The sequence below is a fragment of the Gracilinanus agilis genome, chromosome 4 (genome assembly GCF_016433145.1).
Source record: "Gracilinanus agilis isolate LMUSP501 chromosome 4, AgileGrace, whole genome shotgun sequence".
Taxonomy (NCBI): domain Eukaryota; kingdom Metazoa; phylum Chordata; class Mammalia; order Didelphimorphia; family Didelphidae; genus Gracilinanus; species Gracilinanus agilis.
Window position 1 is genome coordinate 249,085,960 of NC_058133.1, and position 24,046 is coordinate 249,110,005.

A 24,046-nucleotide genomic window follows, 5' to 3' on the forward strand; every position below is an offset into this window, starting at 1 on the left:
TGAATATAAAGAGGGAAACTATAAACATGTTAAGTGAACACAGAATAGTATACTTGTCAGATCTATGGGAAAGGAAAGACTTTAAAACCAAGCAAGAGTTAGAGAAAATTACAAAATGTAAATTAAATGGCTTTGATTATTTTAAACTAAAAAGTTTTTGTACAAACAAAAACAATATAGTCAAAATCAGAAGGGAAACAACAAATTGGGAAAAAATCTTTATAACAAAAAACTCTGACAGGGGTCTAATTACTCAAATATACAAGGAGTTAAAGCAATTGTATAAAAAATCAAGCCATTCCCCAATTGATAAATGGGCAAGAGACATGAATAGGCAATTTTCAGGTAAAGAAATCAAAAGTATCAATAAGCACATGAGAAAGTGTTCCAAATCTCTAATAATTAGAGAAATGCAAATCAAAACAACTCTGAGGTATCACCTCACACCTAGCAGATTGGCTAAAATGAAAGAAGGGGAAAGTAATGAATGCTGGAGGGGATGTGGCAAAATTGGGACATTAATGCATTGCTGGTGGAGTTGTGAACTGATCCAGCCATTCTGGCTGGCAATTTGGAATCACGCTCAAAGGGCTATAAAAGAATGCCTGCCCTTTGATCCAGTCATACCATTGCTGGGTTTGTACCCCAAAGAGATCATAGATAAACAGACTTGTACGAAAATATTCATAGCTGCGCTTTTTGTGGTAGCAACAAATTGGAAAAGGAGGGTATGTCCTTCAATTGGGGAATGGCTGAACAAACTGTGGTATATGTGGGTGATGGAATACTATTGTGCTAAAAGGAATAATAAACTGGAGAAGTTCCAGGCGAACTGGAGAGACCTCCGGGAACTGATGCAGAGCGAAAGGAGCAGAGCCAGAAGAACTCTATACACAGAGACTGATATACTGTGGTAAAATTGAATGTAATGGACCTCTGTACCAGCAGCAATACAACGACCCAGGACAATTCTGAGGGATTTATGGTAAAGAACGCTACCCACATTCAGAGGAAGGATTGCAGGAGAGGAAACATATAAGAAAAACAACTGCTTGAACGCATGGGTCGGGGTGGACATGATTGAGGGTGTAGACTCGAAACTACCACACCAATGCAACTACCAACAATTTGGAAATTGGTCTTGATCAAGGACACATGACAAAACTAGTGGAAATGCGCATAGGCCAAAGGGGGAGGTGCGGGGGGGGGGGGGGGTTGAAGGGGAAAGGTGGTGCATGAATCATGTAACCATGTTAAAAATGAATATTAATAAATGTTAAAAAAAAAAAAAAAAAGAAAAAAAAAGTCATGGAAGTTGGGGAAGCTGGGTAGCTAAGTGGATTGAGAGCCAGGTCTAGAGATGGGAGGTCCAAGGTTCAAATCCAGCCTCAGACACTTCCCAGCTGTGTGACCCTGGGTAAGTCACTTGACCCCACTGCCCACCCTTACCACTCTTCCACCTAGGAGCCAATCCACAGAAGTTAAGGGTTTAAAAAAAAGTCATGGAAGAAACTAATTCTTTAAAAATTAGAATTGTGCAAATAGAAGCTAATGACTTCACAAGACATCAAGAAACAATAAAGCAAAATCAAAAGAATGAAAGAATAGAAGAAAATATGAAATATCTCACTAAAAAAACCAAAACAACTGACCTAGAAAAATAAATCCTGGAGAGGTAATTTAAGAATAAACTGCCTGAAAGTCATGATTAAAAAAAAAAAACCCTATACACCATATTACAAGAAATTATCAAAGAAAATTTCCCTGATATTCTTGAACAATAGGATACAATAGAAATTGAAAGAATTCACAGATCACCTTCCTGCAATAAATCCCCAAAGTACAACTTTTCCAGGAATGTTATAGCCAAGTTCAAAAGCTCTATGTCAAGAAGAAAATACTACAAGCAGCCAGAAAAAAAACCAATTCAAATATCATGGAGCTATTGTCAGGATTACACAGGATCTGGCAGCTTCCACATTAAAGGACCATCAAAAGGCTTAGAATATGATATTCCAGAAGGCAAGGAAAACTGGGTTTACAACCAAGGATCAACTACCCATCAAAACTAACTAAATTCTTACAGGGAAAAGTATGGCCATTTAATAAAATAGAAGATTTCCAAACATTCCTGAAGAAAAGAGAAGCATAAAAAGGTAAATAAGAAAGAGAAAAAATTTTAAGGGTTTCAATAAGAAAAAATTGTTTATGTTCCTACATTGTAAAGATAATATCTGTGACTCTTAAAAATTATCATTATCATAGCAGTTAGAAGTAGACATAGACAGAGGGTGTGGTAGTAAGCTATTTAGGATGATATGAGAAAAAGAGGATAGTACTAAGAGAAATGGGAAGAGAGGAGTAAAATGGGATAAATTATATCACATAAAGAGGCACTGGGAGGGAGGTGGGGAGGAGATACTATTACAATAGGCTGGAGGATAAAGATGGTGATGGGTAATACTTAAACCTTACTCTTGTTGGAATTGGCTTAGAGAGGGAAGATCAGCAGATTCATTGGGATATAGAATTCTATCTTACCCTATAGAGAAGTAGAAGGGGAATAAGAAAGAGGGATGATGGAGAGGGGAGTAATATAAGGAAGGAAGAAGTTGGGGGGAGGTGATTAAAAGACCCAATAGAGAAGTAGGAGGGGAATAAGAAAGGAGATGGTGGAAAAGGGAGTAATATGGGAGGGAAGTGATTAAAAGCAAACACTGGTGTGGAGGGAAAGAATGAAAAGGAAAAGGGCAGGATTAAAAGAGAAAAACAAGATGGAGGGAAATACACAGATGGTAATCATAACTGTGAAAATAAGGGGATGAACTCACCTATAAAACAGAAGAAAATAGTAGAGTGGATTAAAAAACAGAATTGTACCATATGTTGTTTACAAGAAACAAATACTTCACTTTGCATTAGTTCACTTAAGTCTTTCCCTTCTCTCTACTGATATTTGTCATTTTTTTAATGACAGTAATATTCCATTACACTGATGGACCACAATTTGTTTACTACTGCCAAATCAATGGGCAACTACTCTTCTTAGTTTCCAGTTTTTCTTATCACAAAAAGTGCTACTGTTATATTTTGGTGTATATGAGGCCTTTTTAAACAATAACTTCCTTGCGGTATATGCCTAGCAGTGGGTCAAAGGATATTAGACATTTTAACTGCATAATTCCAAACTGCTTTCCAAAATGGTTGTACTAATATAAAAAAAGCATTAATGTGTCTATTTTTCCTTAAACCTCCAACACTAATAGTAGACAAGAGATTCTAATGTTTTTCCCTTAGGATTCAAATTGGTTACTAGAAAACATCAACAGTTTAAAAAGGGTGACATGCGTTTCTGTAAGGAACAAATCCAAACTATCAATAATATTAAAAAATGTCCCAAATCAATAAAAATTACAGGACTACAACTTAAAGCATATCTAAGGTTCCATTCATACTCATCATACTGGCAAAGTTGAAGAAAAGGAAAATGATAAATATTGAAGGGGCTTGGGAAAACAGGCACATTAATGCACTGTGGGTAGAGCTATGACTTCAAAAAAGCTATTTTCCTTTGCAATTCTCTTAATAGTGGTCATCAACAGATATACTTTTATGTTTATTGGTAGTTTGCATTTCTTCTTTTGACATTGCCTGTTAATATCCTCTGATCATTTTATCCATTGCAGGAATGCCTCTTGTTCTTATATATATTCATATCAATCCTTTATATGTCTTGATTATTTAGAGAAATTTGCTGTACAGATTTTTTCCAGTTAATTGTTTACTTTCTAACTAATGATTTTGCTTATTCACTTTTCAATTTTACATAATCATACTTAAAACTTACATAAAACTTAAGACAAAAACTCTTTCCCTCTCTGTATATCCCTCATTTTCTAATTTATTTATCCTTACACACTAATCCTTAAATAAACATTACTAGATAAAAAGAAAGGAAGAAGTCACTAGAAGGATAAAACAAAATTGCCAGAAACAAGCAACACTTCTAGAAGAAAGAATGAACACTGTGCAAGATCTTCAAAGAAATAAGGAGAAAGAAAGCATGTTTCTAAGACTAGAAAATATAATGAAAAGAATTCACAAAGGACATTAAGGATAAAAACCCAGAAAAGACATTAAAAAACTCAATGAAATTATGTATCTTAAGATCTGAGTAACTCAAAAAAAAGGCAGAATTAGAAGACAATTAAGAACTCTATAAACTGAAGCAATAGAGATGACAAAGCTTTTGCAAGATGATCCAAGAAGTATGAGTATCCCAGAAAAATATGTGTTAATAAAGAATATGAATGCCATATTCCTGGAAACTACACAAGAAAATTTTGTTCCTAAGTTTTCTAACTTAATATCAATCATCATTTGCCCTTTCTTCTGTATCAATGCTGTCTCCTTAGGTAGGATGGGTGTGCCTTAAGACAGCATTGTTAAAAATCAACTTTATGCCTGGAAAAGAATCAGAAACACCTCAAAGAGGAGTGTCTCACCCAACAACAGTGAATCACATGCAAACTGTCTCTGAGAAAGAACAAGGACATCAAGGCCAGTAAACTAGTATTCTAATTCATTCTAACTGTGCAAATCGTCCCTGGGAAAGAAAAGGACATCAAGGCCAGTAAACTAGTATTCTAATTCACTCTGTGATGGTAAACCTTTTAGAGACTGAGTGCCCAAACTGCAACCCCCATGCCACATGTGAGTCTTCCTCCAGACAGGAGACTGAGGAAGTGCACCCACTGGGCTGCTAAGGTCGGGTCATGTGAGAATTGTCCTCAGTCGTGCATGGAGGGAGGAGGGGAGCAGTCACCTCCAGCACACTCTGGCATGTGTGCCACACTTTCACCAAGATGACCCTAGACTCAGCCCCCTTAGGTTATTTTTTAAAAATAATTTTTGTGCTTCATAATTTTGTAGAAATTCATCCCTTTCCTTTAAGCTTTTAATTTTGCCATGTATAAGGCAGCTGGGGGCAACTAGGTGACATAGCAAATATAGCACTGAACCCATCTTGGGTTCAAATCCAGCTTCAAACACTTACTATGTGACCCTGGGTGAGTCACTTAACCCTTTTTGCCTCAGTTTCCTCATCTTTAAAATGAGCTGCAGAAGAAAATAGCAAACCTCTCTAGTATCTTTGCTAATAAGAAAACCTCCAATGGGGTCACAAAGAGTTGGACACAACTAAAAAACAACAATTTCCACTATTTCATCTCTTAACCCTAGAGGCATTAAATATAGCCTAACTCAAGAGTTGCAACAGATAGAACACAAGGCCTGGAGTTAGAATTGCCTGAATTCAAATTTGGCCTCAGATGCCTACTAGTTACATGACTCCAACCAAGTCACTTAACCACTGCCTGACTCAGCTTCCTCAACTATAAAATCAGGATAATCAAAGCACCTATTTCCACTAGGAATTGTTAGGAGAATCAAATGAAATAATATTTGTAAAGCACTTAGAGAAAGTATTTATCACATAGTAAATAAATGTTTCCTTTCTTCTATTTGTTATGAATTCACCCTGATCACTTTTTTAAAATTTTGTCATTTGGGTTCCATCATTTAAAAATTCTTAAATTAAATTAGTTAAAGCTTAATCAATTTTATTTTTATTTTAAATAATCAAAGCTCAATTTTCCATAAATTTTTGATTCTATTTATTTTGCCCTTCCTTTTCAAAATCTCATTTGAGTTTTGTTGGTTTTCAAGTTTCATTAATGGTATGCTCAATTTATTTATCTTTTCTGTTGTATTCACATAAGTCTTCAAGGATATTGGATTTGCATTTTTGTTGTTTGTTTTTTTTAAAGCAATATTGAAGGGGGGGAAAGTGGTATGCTTTTTGGTGTAAACTGAACTATTATAACAAAACAAACAAAACAAACAAAAAAAAAAACAGAGAAAAAGCAGTTCTTATTTTGCAGTTCAGTTCTTATTTTGCCTCTGCTTTTTTGCCCAAGGAGAAAAACATGTGGAGTGAAGGCACAGAACAAAAATAGCCAAAGGAAGCTAAAACCCAAGATAAGTCGGGAGATAGTGAGAGAGCACCTTGTTCTCAAAAGGTTCAAATCACCCCGTATCCCTTACCTTCTGTGGTTCCAGAATTTCCTTCCTAATAAACAAAGCAACCCTGTCCCTCCTCACTATCCTGTTTCTCCCAAGTTACACCTTCTTAGAGCCAAATTCCAAGTGTAAATCTGATTCCACCAGGTCTTAGTGATACCTAATGAAGTCAAATCTGCCTCCTTGCATTAGAATTTCTAACCACCTTACTTACTTAACCATTTTCTGCACATGTTGGTATATCATTTGAGGTCATGAGTTTTATTGCTGATTCTCTTCTTGAATTATTCTCTCAGGGATTCCTAGATGTCCCTACTTTTATATTATTCTTAAATTGTAGATACAGTATTCTATATCATGTTTGATAGCTATATAATAGGAAGCTTTCTTCCTCCCCTTCCTTTTTAGCTTGAAGCATTTTTTATTAGATTTACAGGACCTCATCATATTTTTATCTATTAAACTTCCAAATTCTGTTTACTTTTGGTAATTCACATGAGAGCAAATTATACTGCCAGATCCTTTTTTTACTATGAAACATTGAAAATATTACTGGAGATTACAAAGCCCTGAAAAAGAAACTGAATACTTTATAGGCAAAGGTGGTGTTTTTGCCACTGCCATCAATAAAAAGGAAAATACTCAAAAAAAATAGGCAGATTGGAAAAGTGATTAACTGATTAAAATGATGATGCCTGTGAAAAAGGGAATTTTCTGGGTCCTATACTCATTCAAGATACCATCTGCTTCCATGACAGTAGGTACATCTAAAAAATATCCCACATGTGGAACATGTATTCAGCTCTGTATCATATCTAGTCAATATTCTCAATTGGGAAACAGCAGGGATTCACATGAGATTACAATCTTTTCCAATGTTAGGAATGATATATGATATCACCAAGGCAGATAAAAGAGAAGACCAGATTAACATGAACAGAGTGTGAAACAGAATAAAGAGTCAAAGGACACAGAGGATCAGTCAGAATGGAGAACTAAGAATCAATAGAGAATAATGCCACAAAGTTGAAGGAGAAAAGAACATCAAGAAAAGCAAGGATCAAATGCCCCAAACCACAGAAAGGTCAAAAAGAATGAGGGGAAAAAAAAAGAAAAAGCCATTGGATTTTAACAATTAAGATACTGTTGATAATCTCGGAAAGAAGTTCAGAAGCCCAATTGTAGTGGATAGGTTTCCATTTTAGATGAAACATAAAAGATTGTGACCAACCTAGATTGCCTAATAAACATCACAGAAAAAAAAAAACAACACGAAACAGGAATGTACAAGAAAGATAGACACATGAGCAAAAACAATCCATAAGGTAGAGAGAAAAAAATAGCCTGACCTCCAGCAAACAGAGCTTTAAGCCAGAGAACTGTTGCCCATTCCTATTGGAGTCACAGCAGGAAAAGAGCCTGTCTATTACTTAGGGAGATGAGGCCAACACCAGGAGGTCATCTAAGAAACCTCAAGCTAATATTTTTAGTGGAGCCACTGAAAAAGATAGTTCTCAGAATTTTTGGCAGCTCCCTCCTAACCCCTTTCTTCTTCACCATCCTCAGTGCTATACAGGACAGTAAAGCCTAATCCTGGCTGAAACTAGTACCTACAATGTGCCAGCAATAGGAAGGGGAGAAAGCAAAAGATTCTAAAAATGAGTGAAGCCTAGTCCCATCCACTTCATCAAGAACTACAACAGAAGAAGCATCTAGATTACAAGAAGGACAGGTTCAAGCAGGATATATCCACCCCATCCAAGAGGTACAGGATGGCCCTAGTACAAAGTCTCAACCCAATGTCTGAAATTGAAGCTATGATTCAAGAGAAGAAAACTCCAAATAAAACAAAGAAATATTATGGATTAAAATAAGTCCAAGGGGGTAAATCCAGAAGGACAAAGTAACTCAGTAAATTCAAGTAAAGCCTCACAGAAACAAATGGCTTGGACACAAGCACTTCTAGAATAAATGAAGATTTTATAAATTAAATTAAAGCACTTAAGGAAAACACTAGAAGGAAAAAAAACAACTTGGAATGGGTGGAAAAATCTTACCCACATGGTGAACTCCCAGAAAAAAACAGAATGGAGTGAATAGAAGTCAATACTTCAGTGAAACAAGAAGAAATATCAGGAATAATGAAATATTAGTAAAATGTTTCTACCATCAAAAACTGATCTGAAAAAGAGAATAGATCATTTTAAAAGAAGTGTAATCTTTGAAAACCACAAGCAAACAAAAAAATCAAATACCCATAAAAGAAAACTTATTCAAATCTATAAGAATCAAAGGATAATATAAAAGAATCCATAAGGTCACTTCTTGAAAGAAAACCCAGTTTAAAACACAAACACCTAGAAATGTCCTAGCCAAAATCCAACATTTCCAGGTCAAAGAAAGAAAGCATCAAAGAATAAAGAGTCTGATAATCAAGTAATAACTGTATTGCAACTTATAAAGAAGAGGAAATATTGAGAATCAACATTCCAGAAGACAAAAGAAAAAGCTTACAAACAAGAATAACTCATCTTGCAAAACAGTATAAACTTATAGGAGAAAATCAAGTATTTTTCAAAAACTCTTATCTTGGAGTCAATGCCATAGCATTGATGAGTGCTAAGAAGAGTGCTAAGGCCTAGGCAATGGGAGTTTAGTGTCTTGCCCAGGATCACAGAGCCAGGAAGTGTTGGGGGTCAAATTTGAATCCAGGACTTCCCATCTCCAAAATTAAGGATGCTTGATAAAAAGACCAGAGAGGGTCTTTGAAACACAAAGGAGCCAAGAGAACATAGAAGGCAAAGATCTAGAAACAAAATAGGTAGCTATAAAATGGAAAATGGCTAAACACATTATGGTATATGAATGTGATGAAGCATTTCTGTGCCATAAGAAATAATGAAAAGAATAGATTAAGAAAAATCCAGCACTTTCAAGCGAGGTGCTATTATTATTCCTATTTTACAGTGGGGGAAATTGAGGCAAATGGCCATTGAGTGACTTGCCCCAGTTCATATTGCCAGAAAGAGTCTAAGAATGGATTTGAACTTGGGTCTTCCTGATTCCAGTGCCAGTGTTCTAGCCATTACACAACCTACACATACTCTTTAGTTAGAGTCACTGAATTAGGATATTTTACTCAACCCTTTAGGGAGCAGTAGCTTAAACAAAGGTCTGTTTGAGTAACAGTTAGGATATGTCTGTTGTGTTTAAACAAACTATATCAATAACAAAAGAAAAAAGAAAATACAGCCATATTCATTATTCATATTCATATTCAACAAACAAGAAATTACAAGAAAGCACAAAAATTGTAAGGGAATTACAAATTGTACTTTTTCAATTAAATTTTATATTTTCTTTATTTACTATATTCAAAGAGTAACAGATTTAGCTGGAAAGTTCCTTGAAGGTCATCTAATCCAATTCTCTTCAATTTCATCTACAGATGAGGAAACTAAGCCCAGTTTATAAGGGAAGTGACTTGTCTAAGATCACATGAATAATACAGAATATAAGCACCCAACTAAAAGCATAATAAATTGCTATGTAATACAGTTATCCCTGCCACATGGCAACTTTACCCACTGCAGTTTTGATATGTTCACAGGTTGGCATAAGAAATTAAATGGTAATTTTTGAGAGTTTTACAGAAGCTGCACACTTCATTTAAAGGCCAGCAGACAATACAGAAAAAGTTTAGAAACTCAGGAATGCATACTTCATCCAAAATTTACAATAAGATTCTGTAAACACTCCATAAGAGAAAAAAATCAGACTACTTTTCTGGTAAGAAGAAAAAGCCAAAAAATTTTACACAGATATTCCAGGTCATGGGATGCCATGCCCTACTCCTGCAATATAGAAGGAATAAATATATAGACCACAACCCATCTCCTCTTTGCAATTCTAGAAACTGAAACTTTATTTAGTATTAACATGCTATTTTAAAATAACAGTAAAAAAAAGACAGGTAAATATTCTGTTATCCTGCTTCCTACTGCTCTTTTAAAAACATTTACCTTTGTTTGTATTTCAAGGAAAGTCCCTTCCAATAAGCAGTTTCCTCCTTTAAACTTGAAAAGTCTGGTATTTCCTCACCATCCATGGTCAAAATAGTCTGTAAAGACAATAACAATACATTTTTTAAGAACTGGGCACGAGAAATAAGAACCATGTACACACATATATATTTTTTTCTTATACATTCTAGAACAGTACAACTCATACTGTGGTGGAAATTGAATGTCAAAGATTCTAGGAAAATGGAATTCTGTTACTTCTTTAGATTTAGTCATCAAATTTTAACCTTACTTCCTTCTGCATAATACCAATCATAGAGAATGCCAAAATCAAGAATACTCATAAAAGTCACATGAAGTCCTTTTGGTTGTAGCTAAAAGGTTGTGGAAATAAATAGACTCCACTGTATTATATTGAGGTAGGAACAAAGACCCCTGAATCTACTGCTTTTTGAGTGAGGTAGCAATAATGGAATGCCAAGGTAGCTCCTGCTAGAATAGCAATGCGGTTAATTCCTTGAAGAGCACTTGCCTCTGAAACCACTTGCCACTCAAGAATTCTAGCAAATAGTTCATTATTTCTTTGGATTTTACTTCTGGCACTCCAGAAATTATAACAAGTAAAATGAATGTTTACTCTTCAGAATGTCTCCTCCAGGTAGTCTTCTCTTTACTGAAAGTTGGTTTTGACCAAGCTCTCTCTTTTCTTTTCTTTTTTGAAACATGATTTAATTAGTGTGGGCAGCTCACCATTAGTACTGTTTCTGCAACAAAGGGTATTAAAGGAGTATCTGTGCCATTGAAAGTAAGTAACTTGTGTCCAAGATCACACAACCTACATATATCAGTCAGGACTTGAACCAAGAAGTATTCTTTACTCAACGGGGGATTTGATAGGTACACAAAAGGAAAAAAAATGTTAATCCTTTTCTTGACTGAGTCTTATGTGGTATTTAACTGGCTTTCTGGAATTCCCAATCAAACTTAAAGACACAGTTTTAAAGATCCAAATTAACTCCAGCAGACAAATCAGAAATAAAGCCTAATTCAGAAAATGAAGAGTCTTGAATTTAGCTGCAGCTTACTGCACATTCAAGAGGTCTAGGACCAATCCAAACATTAAAATTAAAATTGAACTTTACTAAAATACACTCAATTTAAATTTGTCTTGTTAACCTTTTGAGCAAATGAACAACTAAATTTTTGAGAAATATTAATAATAAGAGCTTCAGGGTTATAAAACCTTATTTCTGTGGTCTCTTATGGAGCATAGTGGGTATTAACAAAATGGTTATATAGCTATATATATGAAAAAAAGGAAGTGTTTGTAGATAGATGAGGCAGGGGAGACCAATAAGGATGCTATGGCAAAAGTCTAGGTAAGAGGTAATGAGATAATTCTACTAGTCATTATGTGTGATTAAAGAAAAAGTATGACCACCAAAACTGTTACAGTCACAAACAAGAAGATTTGGCAACCACAGTAAGGTGAGTGAGAAAGATAATGATAATGCCAATGTTGGAAACATGGGGTGACTAGAAGGATGGTAGTGCTCTCCACAGAAATGGACAAATTCAGAAGATTTGGGGCTGGGGAGGGTTAGGAAAGAAAAAATGGAGTTATTTGAGCACACTGTGTTTGAGATGACTACTAGACATCCAAGTTGCAAATGTGTAATTGTGATGGTAAGACTAGAACTATGGAGGGAGAATACTGTGACTCATCTGCATAGAGGTGATCATTAAATTTATGGGAGCTGATGAGGTCACCAAGTAATAAAGTATAAAGACAGAAAAAAGAGGGCCTAAGACAAAAGCCTTAAGTGTACCTGCACTATTAAGGGAACATGATATGGATATGAACCAGCAAAGGAAATGAAGAAAGAATGGTCAAACAGGTAGGGAGAGAATCAAGAGACAGCAATACCACAAAAACACAGTGAAGAAAGAGTATCTGATAAGAAAGGTGTTTAATAATGTCAAATGATGTCCAGAAGTCAAGAAAGAATGAAAAGGGGCCAGTTGGTATCTCAATAGAGAGCCGGGTCTGGAGACAGAGGACCTGAGTTCAAATCAGACCTTAAGAGATTTCCTAGATGTGTGGGCCTGGAAAAATAACTTAATTCCCATTGCCTAGCCCTTCCATTCTTCTACACTGGAACGAATACTTAGTATCAATTCTAAGATCAAAGATATGGTTTAAAAAAAGAAAAAAGGAATGGAAAAAAGGCCATCAGATTTCATAATTAAGAGTTCATTGTTAATGTTAAGTGAAAATAGTTTCAAATACCTCTCAAAAAAGACATTAATGACAAAAAAATAGAAAAATGATTAAGAATTTCAAAATCACAAGAAAATAAAAACGAAAAATCAACTATATTAAGAATTTAAATGAACTAAATAAAAAATTAAATCAATAAGCATTTATTAAACTATCAACAAGAATTAGTTATATGCCTACTATATGCCAGGCACTGTGATAAGTGAATGGAAATACAAGAATGCAATAATCCCTCCTCTCAAAGAGCTTACATTCTAACAGAAGAGTTGTTTAGTTGTGTCCAGTTCAGTTGTGTCCAACTCTTCATGACCCCATTTGGGATTGGTTTAGCTATTCCCCATTCAGTGAGCTCACTAAACAATTGGCACATGAATGCAATGGAACATTACTGCACCATAAGGAGAATTCCAAAATTTCAGAGAACCACAAGAAAACAGGAACTCGTGTAAACTGAAGTAGAATCAGGAAAACAATACATATATACAATGACTGCAATAATGGAAATAGAAAGAACAACAGTAACAACAACAAAAAACAAACCCTGAAGACTAATTATAATAACTATACATATTTGTTATGAGTTTTCTTTTTTTTGTCTTTTCAGTGAGTCCAGGGGAAAGGAAGGAAAGAATCTGGAACTGAAAATAAAATTGAATTTTTAAAATAATAATTATTATAATGTCCAAATCTGGCCTCAAAAATATATGTAAAAAATATTTCATTTCCTTCTTTGCAGTGGAAGGAGGCAGCCTATGCAGGGGTTGGTATGAATGTTCAACATTATATAAACTGTCAATCTGGATTGATATAATGGTTAGTTTTACTTTGCTGAACTGCTGTTGGTTTTGTTTGTTGTTTTTTAATTATAAGTGGTGATTCTAAGTAGTCCAGGAAGGTATATATTTGTAAATGAAAGTGATAAAAGACAAAAGAAAGTGGGTAGCTAGGCAGACTGAGTGGACTGAGAGCCAGGCTGGAAAGTCCTGGGTTCAAATTTGATATCAGATATTTCCTAGCTGTGTGACTCCAGACAAGTCACTTAACCCCCACTGCCTACCCCTTACTGCTCCTTCTGCCTTAGTATTGATTCTAAGATGATTTAAAAAATAAGTATTAATAAATGTTTTTAAACTGACAAAGGTCTAATTTCTCAATTACAAAGAACTAAGTCAAATTTGTAAGAAATCAAATCATCCCCCAATTGATAAATGGTCAAAGGATATGAATAGGCAGTTTTCAGATAAAGAAATCAAAACTATCAATAAACATATGAAAAAATGTTCTAAATCCCTCCTGATTAGAGGAAATGCAAATCAAAATAACTCTGTGGTACCACTTCACACACCTAGCAGAGTGGCCAATATGACAGTAAAGGAAAATAATAAAATGTTGGGAGGGGATGTGGCAAAATTGGGATACTAATGCATTATTGGTGATGAATTGATCCAACCATTCTAAAAGGCAATTTGGAATTATGCCCAAAGGGTTTTTTAAATAGTATGTCCTTTTATTTAGCAATACCACTTTGTTTTGTATCCCAAAGAGATAAAAAAAAAATTGGAAAGGTTCTGTTTGTACAAAAATATTTATAGCTACCCTTGTTGTGGTGGCAAAAAATTGGAAAATGAGGGGGCATCCCTCAATTGGGCAATGGCTGAACAAATTGTGGTATGTAATGGTGATGTTGTGCAATAAGGAATGATGAATGACTTGATTTCTAGAAGAACTGGAAAGTCCTACAAGAACTGATGTGAACTGGAGTGAAATAAACAGAACCAGTACTGTACACAGTAACTGAAACATTGTGGGACAATCAAAATTGATTGACTTTGTTACTGAAAGCAATGCAATGATCCAGGACAACACTGAAGGACTTATGAGAAAGAATGCTATCCACATCTAGAGAAAGAACTGTGGGAGTAGAAATGGGTATATGATTTGGGGATTTGATTTTTAAAAATTACTCTATTACAAAAATGAATAATATAAAAATAGGATGAGTGATTTTATATATATATATATATATATACACACCCACACATATATATATAACCCAGTAAAAAATAAAATAAAATGTTTTCTGACCATAAAAAAATTTATATTTCTTAAATCAAGATATATCTTTTACTAACAAAATAAGAGAACTTTCAGAAAATTTTTGCCTAAAGCACTAGATATTCAGAAAAGGTTTTCAGATGGAGGGGGGAGTAGTAGAGAAGGGCTAAAATACCCAAATGAAGGATTATCTTTGATAAAATAAAGGGCTAAATTAAAACTACATAGTTATTCATAATACTCACCACCAAGATCATTGACTCTAGCTATCTGGAGACACTATCAGTCCTTGACAATCCATTCAGTTCTGTAACTAGCACCTTAGGACAAAGTTGCCCTGCCTGTTCACTGGGAGGGCTAAGCAGAACCTTTCACCTCAATCTTTGGTACCAAGCCAGCCCCAGAATGCACTTCATTCTAACTGTCCCAACACCTAGATCTAGCTATATCCGGCATTTTGCATCATCCCTGCCATGACAACTTAATTCTCATCCTCTTTCTTTTTTACTCAGGGAATAATTATCAAATCAGTATTACCAATGGTACTAAAAAGGGCCTGACAATCTTAAATCTTAAGGCTCCACTTAAAATTATTGTGATTCTGAATCAACTGCCTAGAACCAAGTTCCTTTCCTGATTCCCATTCCTGTTCACCTCATGCCCAAGAAAGCTCCTTTCCTGATTCCCACTCCTATTCATCTCATGCCCATCAGCTCTTATCTTTTCCACAGTCCTTATCCAATTCTAAGTTACCCCTTTTGTTTTGCCCTGTGGAATCCTCATTCTATTTTCATATCAGATCTGTTCCATCTAGTTTCCCCCAAAAAAATACCACATCCCTGGAAACTCTCTCTAATCATGCTTCTAGACATACTGGGCAAGGAGAAGGTGTATGCATATTCCTCATTCCTCACTGCCTCTTCCAGAGCTTTCCCCTACACCACCTTCATTCAGTTACATTCAGAATTTGTGGTTCCCTCTCCACACAGCATGGTGGCCAAAACCCAGGTCGTTCTCCTTTCTTTTCTTAGTTTTGGTACATGGTTTGATCTTCCTTTGCACTGCAAATTCTCTCCTTTTATTTTGGGACTTCAGTTTACAAGATGATTATTATCTCAAATACTCTTGTTTGCCAGCTTCTCTGCCTCCTCAATTCCTATGATCACCACCTCCACCAAACACCAAATAACCTTGATCTTAGTCAAAATTCCCAAATGTTCCACTTTCACAATAATTCAGAAATCCCTGTATCTGGCCATAACTTCCAGTCACTCTACTTCTTCCACTCTCTCCAAACCATTACCCTTTGCTCTGACTTCAAATCTTGACCGTTTAGTTAACAAATTCAACTTTATACTGTCTTTGATCCTTGAATCCCTTCTCCAGAGGGGGGAGGAGGAGGGCACACCCTTCTTGTTATATCCAACTCTACAATTTGTGCCTTTGATCCTATCGTCATCTTTCTCTACATCATCATACTCTTTTGATCATGTTCTATTTCCCCCCAATTTTCAATCTCTCCTTAACCACTGGCTATTTTCAAAGAGGCTCACATTTTTCCACTTTTTAAAAAACTTTTACTAGATTCAAAGGTTCAGATAATAGCCTCATTTTTGTTCTTCAAGAATTGAAATGTTTGTATCTTGACTATTATTAAATTCATAATAGAAAATAAAATGGAGAGCACACTGGACCTAGAGCCAGGAAGACCCAAATTCAAATGTAACCTCAGACATAGTATGATGCTGGGCAAGTCATTTAATCTCTGTTGACTCAGCTTTCTCATCTGTATGGGAATAATAATAATAGCATCTACCTCTCAAAGGTGTTTGGAGGATAAAATGAGGTGTTTGTAAAGAGTCTTGCAAACCTTAAAACTACATAAATATCTATTATTTGTTTGACAGTGTCACTGCCTAAAGCTATCATCCTTTTCTTTCTTTCACAGCCTAACACCTAGAAAAAGGTGTCTAGCTTCATTGTCACCTTCCACTATCTTCATTGTCCACTGATGATGTTTCCAAAGTTTCCAATAATCTTTTTATTACTTAAATCAATGGCCCTTTCCCAGTCCTCATTCTTCTTAAATTCTATTTATAATTTCCTTTCTGCTGTATACTTTTTTTTAAACCCTTACCTTCCTTCTTGGAGTCAATATTGTGTATTGGCTCCAAGGCAGAAGAGTGGTAAGGGCTAGGCAATGGGGGTTAAGTGACTTGCCCAGGGTCACACAGCTAGAAGAGTCTGAGGCCAGATTTGGACCTAGGAGCTCCCATCTCTAGGCCTGAATCTCAATCCACTGCCCCCCTGCTATATACTTTCTCTTTCCTACCTTTTCAGTCACCACAGTATCATGGTTTTTTTTCATTAATATCTAACAAATCCTACTGTTCCTTCTTGGTCTCCTTTGCAGTACATCATCCATGTTCTAACTCCCAACCCTATCCTTTCCTCTCTTCTTTATTCTATCTCCTGATGACCTCATCAGCTCCCATGGATTCAACTATCATCTCTATATAAATTTCCAAATCAAAATATCTAATCCTATACTCATGCCTGAGCTCCAAACTTTACAATCAATCAACAAGCATTTATTAAGTTCCTGTCATTTGCCAAACATTGTGCTAGGAACTGTATGTACAAATACAAAGAAGGCAACAAACACTACTCTCATCTGCATCTGGACCATGGTCATCTCTGGAAAGACCTTCATGGACTGAAGCAGAGTGAAATAAGCAGAATCAGGAAAACATTGTACATTGTAACAGCAATATTGTGGAATGAGCAACTATGATGACAGACTAGCAATACAAAGATCCAGAACAATTCTGAGGAACTTATGACAAAGTATGATATCCACCTCCAGAGAAAGAATTGTTGAGAGTCAAAATACAGATGAAAGCATATGATTTTTCACTCATTTATTTAGGTTTATTTTGGGGTTTTTTATAAGATATAATATGGAAATATGTTTTGCATGACAATATATATACATATAAATATGTATATATATATAATCCAGATCGAATCAGGGAAGGGAAGAAGGGAGATAAGTTCAAACATATAACTTAAGAAAATTTTTGTGGAAATTTGTTATGTGTAATTGTTAAAAAAAAAAAATAAAAAGCAATAGGATAACCTAACAACATAAATTAAATGAAAGCTACATTAAAATAAAAACACAATAAGTTTAAAAGAGAATCTAGGAATATTATTTATAGGAAATGTATTTAACCCAGAAAGACAGAATGAAAGGATCACCTGGAATTTATCATGCCACCCCCAAATTACAAAGATCAGGAATGGCACTGGTGATAGCAGATATGTCAAATTCAAACCAAAAAGCATTAAGGTAAAACAAAGACATTAAAAGGTTCTATTCAAAAAAAGAGTATATACAAATGAAATATATGGAAGAAAGCCAAGCAACTAATAGGTATATATATTTTTAATGCTTTAAATCACTAATAATGTGAAAATGTAAATGGAAGCAACTCTAGGATTCCATCTCATGCCCACTGGGTTGACAAAAAACCTGGTTTAACAAAAAAATTTGTTAAAAATAACAAAAATTAGAAAGGCTATGGGAAAACAGGTATATTAATGCACTATTAGTAGAGTTATAAAAATTAGTACAGCAAAATTATTATATAACAAGACATACTGAAGATAAACTGGATGAATAAAGACAGAATACGGGATTTTATCTGGGAGCTAAGGGAAATTAGAGAAACCAGGAGACAGAGAAAAGGAAGGAGAGAGTTCTAGGCCAGTAAGTAAAAATGCATGAAGTGGTGGCTCATACTGAGAGTTCTAGGCCACTAAGTGAAAATGCATGTGGCACTTATCTATAATCTCAGCTACCAAGGAGGCTGAAGCTGGTAGATCGCTTGAGCTAAGGAATTCTGAGCTGAAAGGCTAAGTTAACAGAGTTGTCCACAGCATTAATAATGAGTCACTGGAGCAAGGAGGGGCAAACTGGCTCAGGTTGTAAATAGAGAAGGTAAAAGCTAATCAGAGTGGGTTTAGTCCAGGGAATAATCAGAGTGGGGAAAGGAGATGCTATAAAAATAGAATGGCCAGTATTTACCCACTGAAAGGATATAGGGATGAGAGAAAGGAGTTGATGACTAGAAGGATGGAAATAATGTTGATGCCCTTCAACAGTAATAAGTAAGTGGGGAAAACAATCACCCTGGTGCAAATATCAATAGTATGGAAATAGGTCTTGATCAATGACACATGTAAAACCCAGTGGAATTGTGCATCGACTATGGGAAGGGCGTGAGGGGAGGGGAGAGGAGGGAAAGAATATGAATCTTATAACCATGGGAAAATATCCTAAATTAATTAAAGATTTCAAAGATTAAAAAAAAAAACGAAGTGAGGAGGTCTTGAGCATGGGAAATAGGGAAGAAAATTAATTCAGTTGTGGTTTTTTTTTAACCCTTACCTTCTGTCTTAGAACTAATACTAAGTATCAGCTCCAAGGCAGAAGAACAGTAAAGACTAGGCAATTAGGGATAATTGAACTGCCCAAGGACACACAGGAGGAGTGTGAATCCAAATCTGAACCCAAATCTGAACTCCTGTCTCCAGACCTGGCCCTCTATCTACTTAGTCACCTAGCTGACCCATAAGTTGAGCTCTGACAATGTTGGGCTTAAGATATCGATAGGGCATTCAGTACAAGGTACCCAGTAAGTATTTGGAAGACTGGAACCAGAGGTCAGGAGAAAAAGATTAGGGCTGGACAAAGATTTGAGAATCATCTACATAGAGTTACTGACTCCATAGGAACTGATGAGATCATCAAATAAAAATAATGTAGAGGGAGACTCAAAGAGGAATCAAGAAAAATTTTAAGGGACATCCACAGTTAGGAACAAAAATTACAGGAGAATAAAAGGGAAATAAAGAAAAGAACTAGTCTAAGGAAGTGAGTGACTCTTAAGACTAGAGGATGGCTGAATGAATTGTGTGGCACATGACTGTAATGAAATATAATTGGGTCACATAAAATGACAAAAGAGATGACTTCAGAGAATACTGGGTAGTATAAAATGATACAGAGTAAAGTGAGAACAATTTATGCAAAGACAGTAACATTGTAAAGAAAAACAACTTTGAAAGATTTAAGAATTCTGTTAAATGCAATGACAATCTAAGTCTCCAGATGATAAAATATAACAATTACCTGGAGACAGAGAGAAGATGAACACAAGGTACAGAAAGAGTGATATACAAACTGTGAAGATTTGTTTTACTTGAAAATGCTTGTTACAAGGATTTTCCTTTTTTTTTCCTCTTGGTTAATCATAAGAATGGATGTTTGCAATAGTCAAGCCAATAAAAGAAGGTCATTGAAACATTTTTTTTAATTCATAGAAGATAACCAAAAACATTTCAAGGAAGCAAAGACAGATAAGATAATTTTGAAAATAATATCAGAAGCAGCTAGGTAGGTTCAGTGGCTATAGCACTCCCAACCTGGAGTTGGGAGGACCTGGGTTCAAATGTGACCTCAGATACTTCTTAGCTTGTGACCTTAGACAAGTCACTTAATGCTGATTACCTAGCCCTTGCCACTCTTCTGTCTTAGGTGTAACTATGAACTGATACAACCATTATGGAGAGCTATATGGAACCATGCCCAAAGGGTCATAAAATTATGCATACCCTTTGACCTAACAATATCACTCCTGGGCCAAAGATATCAGAGATAAGGGAAAATGACTTACCTACACAAAAATATTTTTAGGAGTTCTTTTTGTAGTGGCAAATTGAGGGGCTAACCATCAACTGGGGAATGGCTAAACAAGTTGTGTTATATGGTAGAATACTATTGCACCATAAGAAAAGATGAGCAGGATGAATTCAGAAAAACATGGGAAGATTTATATGAACAGAGGTAAAGTGAAGTGAGCAAAACCAAGAGAACACTGTATACAATAACAAAAATATTGTATGATGATCAACTATGAAGGACTAAACTATTATCAGCAAAGCAAATTTCTAAGATATCCACAAGGGAAGATGAAAAATGCTAGCCACACCCAAAGGAAAAGACTGTTGGAGTCTGATTGAAGTTCAAAAAAATGCCATCTTCCATTTTGTTTCCTTCATGAGTTTTTATTGTATGTATGTGTCTTCTGTCATACCATGAGCAATATAGAAATACGTACTGCATGAAAGTACTAGTATAACCTTTATCGGAATATTTACTATCTAGGGAGTAATGGATAGAAAGCAAGAAAGGCACTCTGAATCACAAAATGTCAGAAAACAATTGTCAAAAATTGATTCTACACTTAATTGAAAAATAAAAAATTAATTATTTTTAAGAGACAAGGGTTTACAAAAAGAGAATATGCAGAAAGCAAGTGATATGAAATGGAGTTATGATTTCACAGAGAATTCTGTTGTAAATATAGAAATACTCTTTTGAGGGAGAGTACTTAAATTCCTAATGAAACAATTTTTTTTAATGTTAACAGATAGTGATTGAGATGAGTCCTAAAGGGCCTATCAGGTGGAAATAATGAAATGAGTGTAGAGACAGCTAGTAAAAAGGTATAGAGATTAGTGTACTGTGTCAAGAATATATGAGGCCAACTTGGCTGTCTCAGAGAAAATAAAATGGGGAGAAATGAATTAAAGAGGCTGGAAAGTGAAGCTGGGACCAGTTTGTGAAGGGCTTTAAAAAACAATATTTTATCCTAGGGACAATAGAGAGTCATTGGAGTTTAATGAGTAGGAGAGTTAAAAATGTTAAAAATTACTTTGGAAACTATGTGAAGAACAGATTGGAATGGGGGAGGCACTTGAAACAGGAAAATTAATTAGGAGGTCAATGCAATAGTCTTTGCAAGCAGTGTTTGGGCCTGTACTAAAAGGTGCCTATGCTGGAAGCAAGAAATGTTGAAAGAAGTGCTCAGGCCGTGCCCCTCCCTTTCTCCTTCCCCTGTCTGGGACTAGGGACTGCAGAGGGGCAGCAAGGTGCTGGGGGGGAGGCTCCTCTCCCACCACCCGGCCTGGCCCTATCTCCTAAAAGATCTCTACTTTCTTCCTTTCTTCCTGGTCAGCCAACAGTGGGAGGGGGTGAGGAGGGGAGGGGAGTTACCCTACACCCCCCAAAGGCTAACTGCTCTCCCTCCACTCCCAATAGGCAGGGGCAGGGGCAAGAGCCAGTCCCACCCATACGGAACAGAAAGGGTGGGGGGGTGGGGGAGGGAGCTTTGTCTTTAAGCTGCACCCAACCCCAGACTTTGCCCACCCCCAAGGTAGCTTGGATGCAGGGGCCGGTCCCTATGGCTGCAGAAGGTGGCTTCCCTCCCACCCCCAAAACTCAAGGGCACTTGGTCTCTGATCTGCCTACTCCCAGGCTTCCCCAACACCCCCACCAATTCAAGCTGGGAAGCATCTCCCCCTCCCCAGATCCACCCAGGGGAGGCAGGGTGCAGAACAGGTCCCGGTGGCCCCAGAAGGCAGCTTGAGGGGGAAATTGGTGAGGAGGGGAGGGGAGGGTCATGCAGTCTGGGGCCTTGGGGCAGGGTCTGACACAGAGTCTCTAAAAGGTTTGCCATTACTAGTTTAGAATAAGTGTCAAAATGAGACTAGCAACTGCCTGTGGTGGAACCTAATTTAAAAATAATGGGGATTAAAAACAAAATAAATACAAATAGAGCAGAGATAATGTTAATTTGTGATTTTCTCCTCACTTTCCTCCTCCATTTCTAATTTTGACACCACTGGTTTAGAAGATACTCATTTATAAAATGTTACATATTTCCCTGATGCAATCTAACAGGGGCTATTCCATTTTAATCTTTGTTTCACACATTTAGCACAGCACCAACCACACAGAAGGAACTTAATAAATGCTTAACAGAAGATTATGAGCAGTAATTGCCTCATAAAATAAGTTGCAATGGAGGGAAAATTTAGTTTAAAGAAAGACTGGTTAGAAACACAACAAAGCAAAAATCTTCATTTGAAGTGAAACTAAGGGTAAAGAGACAAAAATGGAAATTGTATTTCTAGATTTTCATAAATTATTTTCTTCATTAACAGTGGAGGTACCATATTTGGACTCAAATACTAAAGTTTTGAATGTGCTTCTTAACAAAGTAGAAATTAAAAAGAAAAAGATGGAAAGAGCATCTAGACTGGACCAAGTATATGCAAAGAAGTTGTATTTTTAGGAATACCAACAACAAAAAAACAACAGAATATTAATAATTATTGACCCATATATATAATTCTCAGACCTATTAAGTTTTTAAAAGAAGCATCCATATATACAATGTGAGTATCCTTGGAATTATAGTTGATTCCCAAGATGCATTCCCTTCCATCCCCCTTCCCTTTAAAAAAAAAAAAAAAAAAAAAAAAAGGTGGGGAGGGCAGGAGGACTTCTAACATAGCTACCTGAACAGAAGGCTTGGGAGCCCAGTTCCTACATATCTTCTCCAACAAAAACTTCTAAATATTGTACTAGACCAAATAATGACCAAGGAATACAATATAGTAAATAACTGAATCCATCCCAGCACCATACAAAAAGCCAAAAGCCCACAGGCAATAGGAAAGAGAGAGAGGGACACTAGAAAAGTCAGTACCAATGTAAGCAAAAAAGAAAAAAGTTTCTCAGGGCAACCACAGATGGGCCAGAGATGTTAGTAGCCTGAAAGGGTTATCTTAAAGATAGCAAGAGCAGAAAGCTCCTAAAACAAAAAGTCCCAAAGTGGCTGGAAACCTGTAGCATGTACATTGAAAGCCACCTAGAGCAACAGCAACCAATACAAGTGTAGTAGTACATAAACTGGGACATTCAGACCTAAGAGTTCTGACCTCCATAGCACTCTGTCCTAGGAATCCATAGAAAGCCCTGAAAATCCAGTGTTCTAAATATTGAAGATCCCACTAGCATTCTTATCAAAGACACATCTGAAGGGTCCAGAGATAAGCAAGCTACTAACCTACCCAAAAATATATCAGTGGATATACCTTGGCACTAAGCCCTACTTCAGGAAACCAAGCTGGAGATATGCATAAAAAGGAAGATACCAACTACTAGAATGAGAATTATTACAGATCTGGAGAATTATTACAGACCCAAAGAGAAAGTCTATAAGAAGTATCAAACAGAAACTCAAAGGAAAAAATGGATTTTCTGCAAGGATCATATGAATACTTGGGAAGAGGTTTTTTAAAAAATGAAACAAAAGACATGGCAATAGCTTTTCTAAATAAAAGAACCACAAGGTTAAAAAAAAAAAGCTTTGAATATAAAGTATACCAAAGTAATATACTCTCTGAAAATTAGGTAAACCAAATATAAATCAATGACTACAGGAGAAAAAAATGTTGGAAATCAAAAGATTATAACAAAGACAAGCAAAAACAATAGCAAAACAATCACATGATAGTATTTGCAACATTCTACACCTACAGTCCCTTAAACCTCTTTGAGAAAAAGGGTCTGTTAACAACATCTGTTCTACTGGAATAAGATTAATCAATATAATTAATCTAAGTTTGAATAAACTGATAGGCTTGTGTAAATAATGTTTTAGAGTGGTCTCCACCTTTAAACTCATACAGG

The 24,046-nt window shown here is 35.9% G+C and overlaps 1 protein-coding gene across 1 annotated transcript in view; it reads right to left on the reverse strand.

Annotated features, from left to right (window-relative positions):
- Window positions 1–24,046, reverse strand: part of NDEL1 (nudE neurodevelopment protein 1 like 1) — a 99,498-nt gene that overhangs the window by 39,504 nt on the left and 35,948 nt on the right. Inside the window, exon 2 of the mRNA XM_044672357.1 lies at window positions 10,104–10,201. Coding sequence (XP_044528292.1) covers window positions 10,104–10,189 — 86 coding nt within the window. The 5' untranslated portion in view covers window positions 10,190–10,201. The remainder of the gene's footprint in view (window positions 1–10,103; window positions 10,202–24,046) is intronic.